At 51.6% G+C, this 17,423-nt stretch overlaps 2 protein-coding genes across 7 annotated transcripts; both read right to left on the bottom strand.

Moving 5' to 3' along the window:
* Positions 1-1,213: 1,213 nt before the first annotated feature.
* Positions 1,214-17,041, bottom strand: CCDC25 (coiled-coil domain containing 25). 6 transcript variants are annotated; one of them, XM_059843165.1, is made up of 9 exons: positions 16,822-17,036; positions 14,317-14,364; positions 12,839-12,878; positions 11,839-11,890; positions 10,814-10,889; positions 9,390-9,493; positions 4,284-4,486; positions 2,620-2,665; positions 1,214-1,358 (listed from the first exon to the last, which is right to left on the bottom strand). In XM_059843165.1, the coding sequence occupies exons 1-9, from the start codon at positions 16,844-16,846 to the stop codon at positions 1,329-1,331; spliced, it is 624 nt and encodes a 207-aa protein (XP_059699148.1). In that variant the 5' UTR covers positions 16,847-17,036; the 3' UTR covers positions 1,214-1,328. The 6 variants fall into 6 exon arrangements, with proteins under 6 accessions (XP_059699148.1, XP_059699151.1, XP_059699149.1 ...); XM_059843168.1 differs by lacking the exons at positions 12,839-12,878; positions 14,317-14,364 and having other exon boundaries at positions 16,822-17,041; XM_059843166.1 differs by lacking the exons at positions 1,214-1,358; positions 2,620-2,665; positions 4,284-4,486 and adding an exon at positions 4,495-4,670 and having other exon boundaries at positions 16,822-17,038.
* LOC132325631 (uncharacterized) lies at positions 14,371-16,815 on the bottom strand. The gene is made up of 2 exons (XM_059843164.1): positions 16,173-16,815; positions 14,371-16,138 (listed from the first exon to the last, which is right to left on the bottom strand). The coding sequence occupies exon 2, from the start codon at positions 15,468-15,470 to the stop codon at positions 14,565-14,567; it is 906 nt and encodes a 301-aa protein (XP_059699147.1). The 5' UTR covers positions 15,471-16,138; positions 16,173-16,815; the 3' UTR covers positions 14,371-14,564.
* Positions 17,042-17,423: the final 382 nt, after the last annotated feature.

Here is a 17,423-nt window from a genome sequence, read left to right as displayed (position 1 = left end):
AAACAGCAGGGGGGAATCTGGGATTTTTGGGGGGATTTTTGGGAATTTGGGGGAAGATTTGGGGCGTGGAGATCACTGGGAATTTGGGGGGATTGGGGAATTTTCGGGGGAATTGGGAGAATTTCAGAACGGCGACAATTTTGGGGGGATGTTCGGGAATTTTAGGGGGAGGAGTTTTGGGAGAGAATTTGGGGTTTTTTTGGGGAATCTGGGGGGGGGGAATTTTTGGGAATTCTGGGGGGGTTGGGGGGAATTTTGGGGGTTTCCAGGCGATTTGGGGAGATTTTGGGGAATTTGGGGGGTGGATTTTGGGGGGGCTGAGACCAGGAACTCATGGCAGGGATGGGACCGGGCTGGGATCATCCCGATGGGATTTGGGGGGATTCGGGCGGGATTTGGGGGAATTTTGGGGGGGGGGCTGAGCCCCAGGAATGACTGGGATCATCCCAATGAGATTTGTGGGAATTTGGGGAGGATTTGGGGGGGTCAGAGTCCTGGGAAAGGCTGGGATCATCCCGATAGAATTTGTGGGAATCTGGGGTGGATTTTGAGGGAGATTGAGCCCCGGGAAAAGCCAGGAATGTCCCGATGGGATTTGGGGGAAGATTTTGGGGAATTTGGGAAACTGGGTGGGGGCTGGGCCCCGGGAAGGGTTGGGATCATCCCAATGGGATTTGGGGAGGATTTTATGGAATTGGGGAGGGCTGAGCCCCAGGACGTGCCAGGAACATCCCGATGGGATTTCTGGGAAATTGGGGAAGATTTGGGGGAATTCCCTGTTCTTCCTGTTGTTTTCCAGTTTTCCCTGTTTGTCCTGGTTTTCCCTCTGTTTTTCCCAGTTTTTTCCCACTTTTTCCCAGTTTTCTCACATTTTACCCAGCTTTTTCCTGTTGTTTCCCAGTTTTCCTCAGTTTTTCCCATTTTTTCCCAGTATACCCCCATTTTTCCCAGTTTTCTCCCATTTTACCCAGTTTTTCCAGTTTTTTCCTGTTGTTTCCCAGTTTTCCTCAGTTTTTCCCATTTTTTTCCAGTATTCCCCCATTTTTCCCAGCTTTCCCAGGTTTTTCTCCAGTTTTCCTGTTTTTTCCCAGTTTTTCCCAGTATTCCCGCATTTTTCCAGGTTTTGCTCCAGTTTTCCTGTTTTTTCCCAGTTTCCCCCTGTTTTTCCTGGTTTTTTTCCCATTTTTCCCGGGGGAAGAATTCCAGAGGCGGCCCCGGCAGATCCCAGGCTTTGTTGGCTCCGACATTCCCGGGAATTTCCCCCCCAAAGTCCGGGAGAAGCGGGGCCGGAGCCCGAGTTCCTTTTCCTGGGAATTCCGGAGGGATCCTCACATGAAATCGTCGGAGTCGTTCCCGTCCTGCGGGGAGAGTGGGATTGGGAATTGGGAATGGGGGACACTTTGGGATTTTGGGAATGTGGGAATTCCCATGGGGACACTTAGGCTTCTGGAGCTCCGGGAATTCTCACAATTCCCGTTATTCCCATTCCTGTTGTTCCCATTATTCCCAATCCCATTCATTCCCATCGTTCTCATCCCCATTCTTCCCAATCCCATTATTCCCATCCCATGGAATGGAATTCCCATCCCATTCCTAATCCCATAATTCCCATTACTCCCAATCCCATAATTCCCATAATTCCCATCATTTCCATCGTTCCTATCCCCATTTCCATTATTCCCATATTTCCCATCATTCCCAATCCCATTATTCCCATTCTCATTCCCATTCCTGCCATTCCCATTTTTCCCATTATTCCCAATCCTGTTATTCCCATCCCATTTCCGATCCCATTACTCCAATCATTCCCATTACTCCCATTCCCATTTTCCCTACTATTCCCAATCCCATCCCCATCCCTCTTTTCCCATCATTCCCATTAATCCCATCATTCCCATTCCCATTAATCCATCATTCCCATCATCCCCATTCCTGTTATTCCCATCCCATTATTCCCAATCCCATTATTCCCATTCCCGTTATCCCCATCATTCCCATCCTACCCATCATTCCCAATCCCATCATTCCTGTTTTCCCCATTCCAGTCCCATTCCCAATCCCTTTCCCATTATGCTGAATCCCATTATTCCCAATCCCATTATTCCCATCATTCCCATCCCCATTCCCATTTCTGTTCTCCCCATCCCTCTCATTATTCCCAATCCCATTCCCATCACTCCCATTCCAATTATTCCCAATCCCATTATTCCCATTCCCGTTCCCATCCCATTCCCATTATTCCAAATCCCATTATTCCCATTATTCCCATCTTGCCCATTATTCCCATTATTCCCAATCCCATTTTCCCCATCATTCCCATTCCCATTAATCCCATCATTCCCAATCCCATCATTCCCGTTTTCCCCATTCCAGTCCCATTCCCATTCCCACGATTCCCAATCCCATTTTCCCCATCATTCCCATTTCCATCCCATTCCCATCATTCCCAATCCCATCATTCCCATTCCTCCCATCATTCCCAGTCCCATTCCCAATCCCATTAATCCCATGATTCCCAATCCCACCATTCCCAATCCCGCATTTCCCATCCCCCCCATGATCCCCACAATTCCCGTTTCCCCCACCCCTTTCCTGAGGCATTCCCGGAATTCCCCTCACCTGGTTGGAGGACATGTTCTCGGCCTTCATCAGGGACGAGTAGCTCCTGCAGGGAGAATTCCCGGAATTATCCCGGAATTCTGGGGGAATTCCCACCGGAAACCCCGGGGCGGACCCCAGAATTCCCGAGGGTTTTCCCCTCTGGAATTCCGCCCCTCGTCTGTCATCCTGCAATTCCCTCTTCCTGAGGTTGTTCTCTGGGATCTCCCAGCTGGAAATTCCCGGATTCGGGATCCCAATCCCAGATTTCTGAGCCCGGATCCTGGGGAATTCCCAATCCTGCCTTTCCCAGCCTGGATCCCAGGAAATTCCCGGATTTCCTTCAATCCCCGTCTTTATGGAGCTCAGGGAAGCTCCCAAGGGAATCCCGGGAATCCCAAATCCCTTGGGCAATTCCAGAGAGAATTCCAGGGGCAATTCCAAAGGGGATTCCAGAGGGAAATGAGGCAATTCCAGAGAGAATTCCAAAGGGAATTCCAGAGCAAATGCCAGGAGCAATTCCAGAGGCAATCCAGAGCAAATTCCAGAGGGAACTGAGGGAATCCCAGAGGGAATCCCAGAGGGAGCTGGGGTAATTCCAAAGGGAATTCCAGGGGCAATTCCAACGCTATTCCAGAGAGAATTCCAGACTCGATTCCGGAGAGAATTCCAGAGGCAATTCCAGCACTCCCAGGCCCCACTCCCTGACCGAAGCCGGGATTCTCCTTGGAAAAACCCCCGGAGTTCCAATCCTGGCATTCCCAACAAACATTCCCGGAATTCCCACCAACCGTTCTCACCATTCCCAGCGAGCATTCCCGACATTCCCACCAGACATTCCTGGAATTCCTGGCATTCCTTCCCACCTGAGCTCCTCCATCTCCTCACTGTCCCGGCATTCCCAGCAAACATTCCCAACATTGCCCCCAAACACTCCTGGAATTCCCAACATTCCCAGAAATCTCACCAAACATTCCCAACAAACATTCCCACCACTCCCGGCATTCCCAACAAATATTCTGGGAATTCCCCACCAAACATTCCTGGCACTCCCACCAAACATTCCCAGCAAACATTCCCAACGTTGCCCCCAGACATTCCTGGAATTCCCAGTATCCCCAGAATTCTCACCAAACATTCCCACCAAACATTCCTGGAATTCCACCAGACATTCCTGGCATTCCCAGCAAACATCCCCAGCCAACATTCCCAACGTTGCCCCCAAACACTCCTGGAATTCCCAACAGTCCCAGAATTCTCACCAAACATTCCCACAAAAGATTTCCTACCAACCTTCCTGAAATTCCCACCGAACATTCCCAACATTCCCACCAAACATTCCCACCATTCCCAACAAACAACCCCACCAAACATTCCCAACGTTTTCACCCAGACATTCCAACTAAACTCCCAACATTCTCACCAAACATTCCCAGCAAGCATTCAGGGAATTCCCACCAAACACTCCCAGATTCCCACCCGACATTCCCGGAATTCCTGGCATTCCCAGACATTCCCGGCATTCCCACCGGAGCTCCTCCATCTCCCTTTTCCGGCGGAGCTCCTCCCGCTGCTCCCGGTGCCGCCACCAAACATTCCCAACATTCCCACCAAACATTCAGGGAATTCCCACCCGACATTCCCACCCGGCATTCCCTGAATTCCCGGCATTCCCAGATTCCCACCGGAGCTCCTCCATCTCCCTCTTCCTGCGGAGCTCCTCCCGCTGCTCCCGCCGCTGCTCCTGCAGCTCCGCCCGCCGCCGCCCCCGCTCCTCCCGGTCCCGGCATTCCCGCTCCGCCGCCAGGTCCGGGAACCGCTCCACGCGCGTCCGCTCCAGCCGCCGCAGCTGCTCCGCCGCCCGCCGCTCCACCGTCACCGAGCGCACCTGGCACCGCGTTAGACCGGGCTTAGACCGGGCTTAAACCGGGCTTAGACCGGGCCTGAACAGGGCTTAAACCGGGGTTAAACCGGGATTGAACCGGGATTGAACTGGGGTTACACCGGGAGTTAAACTGGGAACTGGGAGGGCGCTGCTCCGCCGCCCGCCGCTCCACCGTCACCGAGCGCACCTGGCACCGCGTTAGACCGGGCTTAGACCGGGCCTGAACCGGGTTTAAACCGGGCCTGAACCGGGGCTTAGCAGGGGCCTGAACCGGGCTTAAACCGGGGTTAAACCGGGATTGAACTGGGGTTACACCGGGAGTTAAACTGGGAACCGGGAGTGCGCTGCCCCGCCGCCCGCCGCTCCACCCGCACCGAGCGCACCTGGCACCGCGTTAGACCGGGCTTAGACCGGGCCTGAACCGGGCTTAAACCGGGGTTAAACCGGGGTTGAACTGGGGTTACACCGGGAGTTAAACTGGGAACTGGGAGGGCACTGCTCCGCCTCCCGCTGCTGCACCGTCACCGAGCGCACCTCATGGGGTTAGACCGGGCTTAAACCGGGGCTTAGCCCGGGCCTGAACTGGGGTTAAACCGGGCTTAAACCGGGGCTTAGCCCAGGCCTAACCCGGGGATTAGACTGGGGTTACACCGGGAATTACACCAGGAATAATGGGAGTTAAACTGGGAACTGGGAGCGCGCTGCTCCGCCTCCCGCCGCTCCACCGGCACCGAGCGCACCTCATGGGGTTAGACCGGGCTTAAACCGGGGTTAGACTGGGATTGAACCGGGATTGAACCGGGGTTAGACTGGGTTAAACTGGGGTTGAACTGGGGTTGAACTGGGGTTAGACTGGGTTAAACTGGGGTTAAACTGGGGTTAGCCTGGGTTAAACTTGGGTTAAACTGGGATTGAACCGGGGTTAGACTGGGTTAAACTGGGGTTGAACCGAGCTTGAACCGGGGTTAGACTGGGTTAAACTGGGATTGAACCGGGATTGAACCGGGGTTAGACTGGGTTAAACTGGGGTTGAACCAGGATTGAACCAGGGTTAGACTGGGTTAAACTGGGATTGAACCGGGATTGAACCGGGCTTAGACTGGGTTAAACTGGGGTTGAACCGGGATTGAACCAGGGTTAGACTGGGTTAAACTGGGGTTGAACTGGGATTGAACCAGGGTTAGACTGGGTTAAACTGGGATTGAACCGGGATTGAACCGGGCTTAGACTGGGTTAAACTGGGGTTAAACCGGGATTGAACCAGGGTTAGACTGGGTTAAACTGGGGTTGAACTGGGATTGAACTGGGCTTAGACTGGGTTAAACTGGGGTTGAACCGGGATTGAACCGGGGTTAGACTGGGTTAAACTGGGGTTGAACTGGGATTGAACTGGGCTTAGACTGGGTTAAACTGGGGTTGAACTGGGATTGAACGGGGGTTAGACTGGGTTAAACTGGGGTTGAACCGGGCTTAAACCGGGGTTAGACTGGGTTAAACTGGGGTTGAACCGGGCTTAGACTGGGTTTAACTGGGGTTAAACCGGGCCTGAACCGTGCTTAGACTGGGTTAAACTGGGGCTGAACCGGGATTGAACTGGGCTTAGACTGGGTTAAACTGGGGTTGAACCGGGATTGAACCGGGGTTAGACTGGGTTAAACTGGGGTTGAACCGGGATTGAACCGGGGTTAGACTGGGTTAAACTGGGGTTGAACTGGGATTGAACTGGGCTTAGACTGGGTTAAACTGGGGTTGAACTGGGATTGAACCGGGGTTAGACTGGGTTAAACTGGGGTTGAACCGGGCTTAAACCGGGGTTAGACTGGGTTAAACTGGGATTGAACCGGGATTGAACCGGGCTTAGACTGGGTTAAACTGGGGTTAAACCGGGCTTAAACCGGGCTTAGACTGGGTTAAACTGGGATTGAACCGGGATAGAACCGGGATTGCACCAGGGGTTAATGGGAGTGCGCTGCTCCGCCTCCCGCTGCGCCACGGCGGTTAAACCGGCCTTAAACTGGGATTAAACCGGGATTAAACTGGGATTAAACCAGGAATTACACTGGGAAGGACAGGAATTACCCTGGGAAAACCGGGAATTAGACGGGGATAGAGCTGGGATTAAAGGGAGTGCGCTGCTCGGCCGTTTCAGTGGCGCCGAGCGCACCCGGAATTCCTGGAAAAATGGGAATCAAACTGGGAATCTCGAGGAAAAAGAGGAACAAAAGGGAATTGGGGGCGTCGCGCTCCGCTGCTGGCATGTGCGCCTGGAAAAGCGGGAATTCCGGGGAAAAAACTGGGAAAGGGGTGGGGTTTCCAAACTGGGCAAAGACCCCGATCCCAGTTTGTGCTGGGAATGTTGGGAATTGCAGGAAAACCGGGAATTGGGAATGTTCCCAACGGGAGCCGCGTCCCGGTGCTGCTCTCTGCTGGGGACGGCGGGAATTGCAGAAAACCGGGAATTGCAGGAAAGCCGGGAACGGGGGCTGCTCCCAACGGGAAAAACGTCCCAGTCCTGGATTGTGTCGGGAATTGTGGGGAAACTGGGAATGTGGGGATGTTCCCGGTGTTCCCAGCTCCTGAGGCTCCCATTCCCACATTCCCAATGGCCATTCCCACATTCCCACTGTTCCCATTCCCCAGTGGATTCCCATTGTTCCCATTCCCACATTCCCAGATTTATTCCCGTCCCTCACCCGCGTCCCTGCTGCGGTGGAAGCCAATCTGTTCCCAAAGCCACATTCCCAAATCTATTCCCAAACTCCCATTCCCCACTCACATCCTTGTGCCAGTGGGAGCCAATCTGTTCCCATTCCTATTCCCAGATCCCATTCCCAAATTTATCCCTCACTCACGTCCTTGCTGCAGTGGAAGCTGGTCTGATCCCATTCCCAAATTCCCAATCCCAAATTCCCATTCCCATCCCTTACGTCCTTGCTGTGGTGGAAGCCCATCTGTTCCCATTCCCATTCCCATTCCTATTCCCATTCCCAAATTTATCCCATCACTTACATCCTTGCTGCGGTGGAAGCCGACCTGATCCCATTCCCAATTCCACATTCCCATTCCCAGATTATTTCCAAATTCCCACATTCCCATCCCCCCACTCACGTCCTTGCTGCGGTGGAAGCCGATCTGTTGCCATTCCCATTCCCACATTCCCATTTCCACATTCCCATTCCCACATTCCCATTCCCATTCCAAAATTCCCATTCCCATCCCTTACGTCCTTGCTGCGGTGGAAGCCGATCTGATCCCATTCCAAATCCCACATTCCCACACTCCTATTCCCATTCCCACATTCCCATTCCCATTTCCCAATTCCCATTCCCATATTCCCTCACTCACATCCTTGCTGCAGTGGAAGCTGATGTGTTCCCATTCCCATTCCCATTCCCAATCCCGAATTCCCACATTCCCATTCCCACATTGCCATCCCTCACTCACGTCCTTGCTGCGGTAGAAACCGATCTGCCTCATTCCCATTCCCAATCCCATTCCCACATTCCCCATTCCCAATCCCATTCCCATCCCTCACTCACATCCTTGCTGCGGTGGAAGCCGATCTGATCCCGTTCCCATGCCCACATTCCCATTCCCATTCCCATTCCCAGATTATTCCCCCACTCACGTCCTTGCTGCGGTGGAAGCCGATCTGTTCCCATTCCCAATCCCAGTCCCATTCCCACATTCCCATTCCCAGATTATCCCCTCACTCACGTCCTTGCTGCGGTGGAAGCCGACCTGATCCCATTCCCATTCCCATTCCCATTCCCAAATTCCCACCCCATTCCCATTCCCAGATTATTCCCCCATTCACGTCCTTGCTGCGGTGGAAGCCGATCTGTTCCCATTCCCATTCCCACGTTCCCATTCCCATTCCCATTCCCACATTCCCAAATTCCCGTATCCCTTATGTTGTTGCTGTGGTGGAAGCCGATCTGTTCCCATTCCCATTCCCCAATCCCATTCCCAAATTCCCCATTCCCAAATTCCCCATTCCCATTCCCATATTCCCATTCCCATTTCCCTATTCCCATTCCCATCCCCATTCCCACATTCCCATTCCCACATTCCTATTCCCACATTCCCATTCCCAATCCCATTCCCACATTCCCTCACTCACGTCCTTGCTGTGGTGGAAGCCGATCTGTTTCCATTCCCATTCCCACATTCCCATTCCCAGATTATTCCCGCATTCCCATTCCATATTCCTGATCCCAAATTCCCAGACTAATCCCACACTCCCTCACTCATGTCCTGGCTGCGGTGGAAGCCGATCTGTTCCCATTCCCATTCCCATTCCCACATTCCCAAATTCCCATTCCCATCCCTTACGTCCTTGCTGCGGTGGAAGCCGATCTGATCCCATTCCAAATCCCACATTCCTATTCCCATTCCCACATTCCCATTACCATTTCCCAATTCCCATTCCCACATTCCCTCACTCACATCCTTGCTGCGGTGGAAGCCGATGTGCCCCATTCCCATATTCCCAATCCCAATCCCATTCCCAAATTCCCACATTCCCAGATTATTCCCTCACTCATGTCCTTGCTGCGGTGGAAGCTGATCTGATCCCATTCCCACATTCCCAAATTTCCACATTCCCATTCCCATCCCCCACTCACGTCCTTGCTGTGGTGGAAGCCGATCTGTTCCCATTCCCATTCCCATTCCCATTCCCACATTCCCAGATTATTCCCCCACTCACATCCTTGCTGCGCTGGAAGCTGATCTGTTCCCATTCCCATTCCCACATTCCCAAATTCCCACATTCCCAGATTATTCCCCCACTCACCTCCTTGCTGCGGTGGAAGCCGATCTGATCCCGTTCCCATTCCCACATTCCCATTCCCATTCCCAAATTCCCAGACCATTCCCATTCCCAGATTATTCCCGCACTCACGTCCTTGCTGCGGTGGAAGCCGATCTGCCCCACGTCCATGTCGGGCGTTTTGCGCAGGTTGCTCCAGGGCGTGTAAACCACCGTCACCGAGCTCAGCTTGCACCCTGAAAACGGGGCAAAAACGGGCAAAAATGGGAAAAAACGGGCAAAAATGGGAAAGAATGGGGTAAACCACCGTCACCGAGCTCAGCTTGCACCCTAAAAACGGGGCAAAAACGGGAAAAAATGGGCAAAAATGGGAAAAAACGGGAAAAAATGGGGTAAAGCACCGTCACCGAGCTCAGCTTGCACCCTGAAACGGGGCAAAAACGGGCAAAAATGGGAAAAAACGGGAAAAAAATGGGAAAAAATGGGGTAAAGCACCGTCACCGAGCTCAGCTTGCACCCTGAAACGGGGCAAAAACGGGAAAAAACGGGAAAAAATGGGATCAAACTGATAAATGGGGTAAAGCACTGTCACCGAGCTCAGCTTGCACCCTGAAAACGGGGCAAAAACAGGCAAAAATGGGAAAAAAAAGGGAAAAAACGGGCAAAACCGGCATTAAACAGGATCCAATGGGGTAAAGCACCGTCACCGAGCTCAGCTTGCACCCTGAAAATGGGGCAAAAATGGGGCTAAAACAGGCAAAAATGGTAAAAATGGGATCAAACTGATAAATGGGGTAAAGCACCATCACTAAGCTCAGCTTGCACCCTGAAACGGGGCAAAAACGGGTAAAAATGGGAAAAAATGGGAAAAAAATGGTAAAAGTTGGGGTGTAGCACGGTCACGGAGCTCAGCTTGCAGCCGGTTTTTTTGGGATTTCCTGAAGATTTCCCAAGGGGTTTTTTTGTGATTTTCCATTTTTCTCCCCAGAATTTCCCATTTATTCCTGGGATTTCTTGGGGATTTCTCTGGTTTTCCCAGGATTTCCCTTTTGTTCCCGAATTTCCCATTTTTTTCCCATTTTTTCCCCAAATTTCCCATTTTTCCCCAGAGTTTCCCAAAATTTCCCATTTTTTCCCCCAGAATTTCCTGGCTGTCTTTTTTCTGGGATTTCCCATTTTTTCTGAGATTTCCCAGAACTTTCCAGGTTCTCTTTCCTGAATTTTCCAGGTTTTTATTTTCCTCCATTTCCCAGGGCTTTTTTCCCAGGATCTCCCAGGAAATTTCCCATTTTTCCCATTTCCCATTTTTCTCTGGAATTTCCTAGGGATTTCCCCGGTTTTTCCCATTTTGCCCCGGGATTTCCCACAATTTCCCTTTTTCCCTCCAGAATTTCCTGTTTTTTCCTGGGATTTCCTGAGAACTGCCTGACGTTTTTTTGTGATATTTCCCCAGAATTTCCCATTTTTCCTGGGATTTCCTGGGGGTTTCCCAGGATTTCCCCTTTTCACCCATTTTTCCTGGATTTTCCCGGATTTTCCCGGATTTCCCCGGGTACCTTGGATGCTGTTGGCCTTCACCAGGTGGGCGCAGTCGCTCAGCACCTCCTTGGGGATGTCGTCCATGGTCTGGCCCTGCACAGAATTCCCAAAAATCCCCCAAAATTCCCACAAATTCCCCAAAATTCCCCGAAATTCCCCAAAATTCCCACAAATTCCCCAAAATTCCCAAAAATTCCCACTTCCCCAGCCCCATCTCCCCAACTTCCCAAGGTTTTTCTTGTGCTTTCCATGGGGATATCCTGAGATTTTTCCCGAGGTTTTTCCCCCTGTTTCTCCCACAGGTTCCCAGGGAATATCCCGAATTTTTCCTGATGTTTTTCCTGAGGTTTTTCCCAAGGTTTTTCCCAAGATTTTCCCAAATTTTTCCCAGGATTTTCCTCAAATTTTCCCAGGATTTTCCTCAATTTTTCCCAAAATTTTCCACAATTTCTCCCAAAAATTTCCCCAATTTTTCCCAGGATTTTCCTCAATTTTTCCCAAGATTTTCCTGAGATTTTTCCCGAGATTTTCCCAAATTTTCCCCAAATTTTTCCTAGGATCTTCCTCAATTTTTTCCCAAGATTTTCCCGAATCTTTCCCAGGATTTTTCTCAATTTTTCCCTATATTTTACCCAGTTTTCCCTGAGATTTTTCCCAAGATTTTCCACAATTTTTCCCAGGATTCTCCTCAATTTTTCCTGAGATTTTTCCCAAGATTTTCCCCAATTTTTCCCAACATTTTCCCAAATTTTCCCCAGGATCTTCCTCAATTTTCCCCAAGATTTTCCTCCATTTTTCCCAAGATTTTCCCAAAGTTTTTCCCAAATCCTTCCCAGGATTTTTCTCAATTTTTCCCAATATTTTACCCAGTTTTTCCTGAGATTTTCCTGCTGTTTTTCCCAGGATTTTCCTCAATTTTCCCCAGGGTTTTCCCAAATTTTTCCCAGGATTTTCCCCAAGTTTTGCCAGGATTTTCCCCAATTTTTCCCAGGATTTTCCCCAATTTTTCCCAGGATTTTCCCCAAGATTTTCCCGGCATTACCTGGTGCAGCCGCAGGTAGACGTGGGCTGAGGAGAGTTTGTCCACATGGAACCTGCGGGACAGCGGGAATAGCGCCGGGAATTCCAGGAATTCCGACCCAGAGCCAGCTCAGGAATTTCGTGAATTCCGGGAATTTCGGGAATTCCGACCCAGAGCCAGCTCAGGAATTTTGGGAATTCTGGGAATTCTAACCCAGAGCCAGCTCAGGAATTTTGGGAATTTCAGGAATTCTAACCCAGAGCCAGCCCGGGAAAACTGGGCCAGGAATTCTGGGAATCCCAACCTAGAGCCAGCCCAGGAATTTTGGGAATTTTGGGAATTCTAACCTGGGAGCCAGCCTGGGAATGCTGAGCTGGGAATTTCAGGAATTCTAACCCAGAGCCCAGCCCAGGAATCCCAGGAATTCCAACCTGGAGCCAGCCCGGGAATGCTGAGCTGGGAATTCCGGGAATTCCAGGGGAATCCAATGGGATCCAAAAGGGATCAGGTAAACATGCAGGGTGCAGGGAAAAATGGGATTCATGCGGGGTCAGGGATCCATGGGAAAAATGGGATCCAGAGGAACCAATGGGATCCAAGTGGGATCCAGCGGAATCCAATGGATCCGGGAAAACCAACGGGAGCCAGGGGGAAATGGGATCCAAATGGGATCAGGGGGAAATGGGATCCAGGGAAAAAGAAGGGGAATCAAGGGAGCAAAGAGGATCCAGAGGAATCCAGTGGGATTCAGGGGAACCATCTGGATCCATGGGAAAAACGGGATCCAGAGGAACAAACAGGATCCAGGGGAATCCAGTGGGATCCAGGGCGAAACGGGATCCAGGAAAACAAACGGGATCCAGGGGGGAAATCGGATCCAAACGGGGTCAGGAAAAAATGGGATCCAGGGAAGAAACGGGATCAGGGGAATCCAATGGGATCCAGGGGAATCCAATGGGATCCAGAGGAAGCCGGGCTCCTTCTCCCATTCCCGAGGGAATCCCGGGATCCCGGCGCTCACCAGACGTCCTCGGGCCAGCCGTACTTGATCAGGTCCTCGTCTGCGGGAGCGGGAACGGGGTCAGCCCCAAATCCGGGAATCCTGCCCCAAATCCCAGAATTCCCATCCTAACGCCCGAATTCCAGCCCCAAATCCCAGAATTCCAGCCCCAAATTCGAGACTCCAACCCCAAAATCCTGGGATTCCCACCCCAAATCCAGCCCCACATCCCAGATTCCAGCCCCACATCCCGCCCCAAATCCTGGAATTCCCACCCCAAATTCAACCCCCCAATCCTGGAATTCCTGCCCCAATCCCAGCATTCCCATCCCAAATCCAGGAATTCCCACCTAAAATCCCAGACTCTCACCCCAAATCCCAGGATTCTCCCCCCAAATCCCAAAATCTCCACCCCAAATCCCAGGATTCCAGCCCCAAATCCTGCCCCAAATCCCAGAATTCCATCCCCAAATTCGAGATTCCAACCCCAAAACCAGCACCAAAATCCGGGGTTCCCACCCCAAATCCAGCCCCACGTCCTGCCCCAAATCCCAGAATTCCCACCACAAATTCAACCCCCAATCCCAGCATTCCCATCCCAAATCCAGGAATTCCCATCCCAAATCCCAGATTCCCACTCCGAGTCCAGCCCTAAAATCGCAGATTTCCCACCCCAAATCCTGGGATTCTCACCCCAAATCCCAAAATCTCCACCCCATATCCCAGGATTCCAGCCCCAAATTCAACCCTCCAGTCCTGGAATTCCTGCCCCAATCCCAGCATTCCCATCCCAAATCCCAGAACTCCCGCCCCAAATTCGAGATTCCAGCCCCAAAATCCTGGGATTCCCACCCCAAATCCAGCCCCACATCCTGCCTCAAATCCCAGAATTCCTGCCCCAATCCCAGCATTCCCATCCCAAATCCAGGAATTCCCACCCAAAGTCCCGGATTCTCACCCCAAATCCCAGGATTCCCATCCCAAATCCAGCCACAGAATTCCGTCCTCCAGAAAAATCCCCAAGATTCTCAAAACGATCCTTCAAATTCCCAAATTAATTCCCGGAGTTCCCCCCCGCCCCTCAAAAATCCTGAAATTCCAAAAAAAACACTCCCAAATTATTCCCAAAATAAACCCCCGAAATCCTCAAATAAAATCTCCAAAATTCCCACAAAAAAACCCAAAATTCCACAAAAAAATCCCAAAATTCCCCCAAAAAATCCCCAAAATTCCCCCAGAAAATCCCAAAAATCCCACTAAAAATCCCAAAATTCCCCTCTAAAAATCCCCAAATTCCCCCTAAAATATCCCAAAATTCCCCAAAAATTCTCCCAAAAAATCCCAAAATTTCCCCAGAAATCCCCCCAAAAAACCCCAAAATTTCACAAAAAAATCCCAAAATTCCCCCCCACAAATTGCCCAAATTCCCCCCAAATCCCGCGACTGACTCCCTCAATAATTCCCGAGGTTCCCGGGGCGTTCCCGGTGCCCGCACTCACTCTCGTACTTGTCCTTGCCCATGTAGATCGTGTAGACGGCGGCAGCGGCTGCGGAAAACCCGGAACGGATCCATGGAAACGGGAATGGAGCCGTGGGAACCGGGGAAAACCCGGAATGGATCAAGGGAAAATGGGAATGGAGCCATGGGAACCACGGAAAACCCGGGAATGGATCCAGGGAAAACGGGAATGGAGCCATGGGAACCACAGAAAACCCAGGAATGGATCCATGGAAAATGGGGAATGGGTCAATAGGAACCAGGCAAAAACCCAGGAATGGATCCATGGAAAATGGGAATGGATTCATGAAAAATGGGGAAAACCCGGAATGGATCCAGGGAAATGGGGAATGGATCCATGGGAACCGGGGAAAACCCAGGAATGGATCCAGGGAAAATGGGAATGGAGCAATGGGAACCGGGGAAAACCCAGGAATGGAGCCATGGAAAACAGGAATGGAGCCATGGGAACCGGGGAAAACCCGGAATGGATCCAGGGAAAACGGGAATGGATCCATGGGAGCCCCTGGGAATGGAGCCATGGGAACCAGGGAAAACCCAGGAATGGATCCAGGGAAAATGGGGAATGGAGCCATGGGAACCACGGAAAACCCAGGAATGGATCCAGGGAAAATGGGAATGGAGCAATGGGAACCGGGGAAAACCCGGGAATGGATCCAGGGAAAACGGGAATGGATCCATTGGAACCCCTGGGAATGGAGCCATGGGAACCACGGAAAACCCAGGAATGGATCTAGGGAAAATGGGATGGATCCATGGGAACCAGGGAAAACCCGAGAATGGATCCAGGGATACTCCTGGGAATGGATCCATGGGAACTGGGGAAAACCCGGGAATGGATCCATTGAAAACTGGAATGTATCCATGGAATACCTGGGAAAAACTCAGGAAAAACCCAGGAATGGATCCATTGAAATGAGGAATGGATCCATGGAAACCCAGAAAAAGCCAGGAATGGAACCATGAAAAATGGGAATGGATCCATGGGAACCAGGGAAAACCTGGGAATGGATTCATGAAAATGGGGAATGGATTAATGGAAACCAGGGAATGGATCCATGAAAAATGGGAATGAATCCTTGGGATACCCAGAAAAACCTGGAATGGATTAATGGAAATGGGGAATGGATCCATGAAAATTGAGAATGGATCCGTGGAAAACCTGGGATTGGATCAATGGAAACTCCTGGGAATGGATCCATGGGAAGCCCAGGACTGGATACATGAGAAACCAGGACTGGATCCATGGAAAACCCGGGAGTGGATCAACAGAAACAACCCGGGAATGGATCAATGGGAACCCCCATGGAAAACCCAAAATGGATCCTTGGGAAACAGGGGGAAAACCTGGGAATGGATCCAAGGAAAATCCAGGACTGGATCAATGGGAAACCGTGAATGAATCCCAGAAATGGAAAACCCGGGAATGAATCCATGGAAAACCAGGCATGGATCCATGCAAACCCCTGGGAATGGATCCATGGAAAACCTGGGAATGGATTAATGGGAAACTGGGGAAAAACCCAGGAATGGATCCATGGAAACCAGGATTGGATCCATGGAAAACCCAGAATGGATTCATGGAAAACCATGATTGGATCCATGGAAACCCAGGAATGGATCCATGGGAACCCCGTGGAAGACCCGGAATGGATCCATGGAAAACGGGAATGGATCCATGGGAAATCCGGGAAAAAAACTGGGAATGGATCCAAGGAAAGTGGGAACTGATCCATGGAAACACCCCGGGAATGGATCCATGGGAAACAGGGGGAAAACCTGGGAATGGATTCATGGAAAACCTGGAATGGATCCATGGGAACCCCCAGGGAAAACCAGAAATGGATCCATGGAAAACCGGGATTGGATCAATGGGGAAAAGGGAATGCATCCCAGAAATGGAAAACCTGGGAATGGATCAGTGGAAATGGGGAGTGGATCCAAGGAAAACCAGGCATGGATCCATGGAATACCCAGGAATGGACCCCAGAAATGGAAAACCCGGGGAAAACCCAGGAATGGATCCATGGAAAACTCGGGAATGGAGCCATGGGAAAACTGGGAAAATTCCCAAAATCCCGCGGAATTTCTGGAATTCCCGGAAATTCCAGAATATCCCCAATTTTTTCCAGAAATTCCCCTCTCTTGGAAAATCCAGGAAAGTCGGCCCCCGAAATTCGGCTCCAAACTGGTAATTCAAGGAGAATTCCCGGATTTTGTGGAGCCATGCCCGCTTTTTACCGGGAAGTCCTGGCGGGAACATTCCCGGGATTTGTCCTCCCTCGGGAATTCCGGAGCTCGCGGCAAAAATCCCGAAGGAAAACCTCGGGAAAAGGCGAAATCCCGGGAACTGCGGAGATTCCAGAGGGGACGCGGGGAAAAGGGCGGGAATTTGGGAGAAGGGCGGGAATTGCAGCGGGAATTCGCGGGAAAAGGGGATTTGGGCGGGAATTCCCCGAGAATTCCCGGGAATTCCCTCGCTCACCGTTGGAGGTGAAGTAGAACACCATGGCTGCGGCGGCGCGGGCGCTGCGCTGATCCCGCTGGTCCCGGCGCTCCCGATTATCCCGGGTTTATCCCGTTTTCCCGGATTTTTCCCGGTTTCTTCCCGGTTTTTCCCGGGCTCGTCCCGGGGTTCCGCCGCCTCCTCCTCAGGGAAGGCCCGGCCGGGAAGGGGTCGTGCGTAATGACGTCAGGGCTGCGTGCGGAGAATGCGCATGCGCAGAGCAGCTACGGAGCAGCGGGTAAAGGGAGCTGCGCGTCTGCGAGCGGCCATGACAACGTACGGAAATCCCACTGCGCGTGCGCAAAATGGCCGTGACGCTGCACAGGGACATTACTGCGCATGCGTAGAACGAGCTTGACACTATACGAAAAACAGAACTGCGTAAAGAGGGCGGCCATGATATCGTACGGAAAACAAAACTGCGCGTGCGCGAAGCGGCCATGACAGCGTACGGAAAACAGAACAGCGTGTGAGAGGGCGGCCCTAATAGCGTACGGAAAATGTCACTGCGCATGCGTAGATCAACCGCGAAAGCGTCCGTCAGAGAGCGGCGCGTGCGCAGTGCTGTGGGGAGATCTTCT

The sequence above is a fragment of the Haemorhous mexicanus genome, chromosome 3, assembly GCF_027477595.1.
Source record: "Haemorhous mexicanus isolate bHaeMex1 chromosome 3, bHaeMex1.pri, whole genome shotgun sequence".
Taxonomy (NCBI): domain Eukaryota; kingdom Metazoa; phylum Chordata; class Aves; order Passeriformes; family Fringillidae; genus Haemorhous; species Haemorhous mexicanus.
This window is presented reverse-complemented; position numbering and strand designations above follow the sequence as displayed.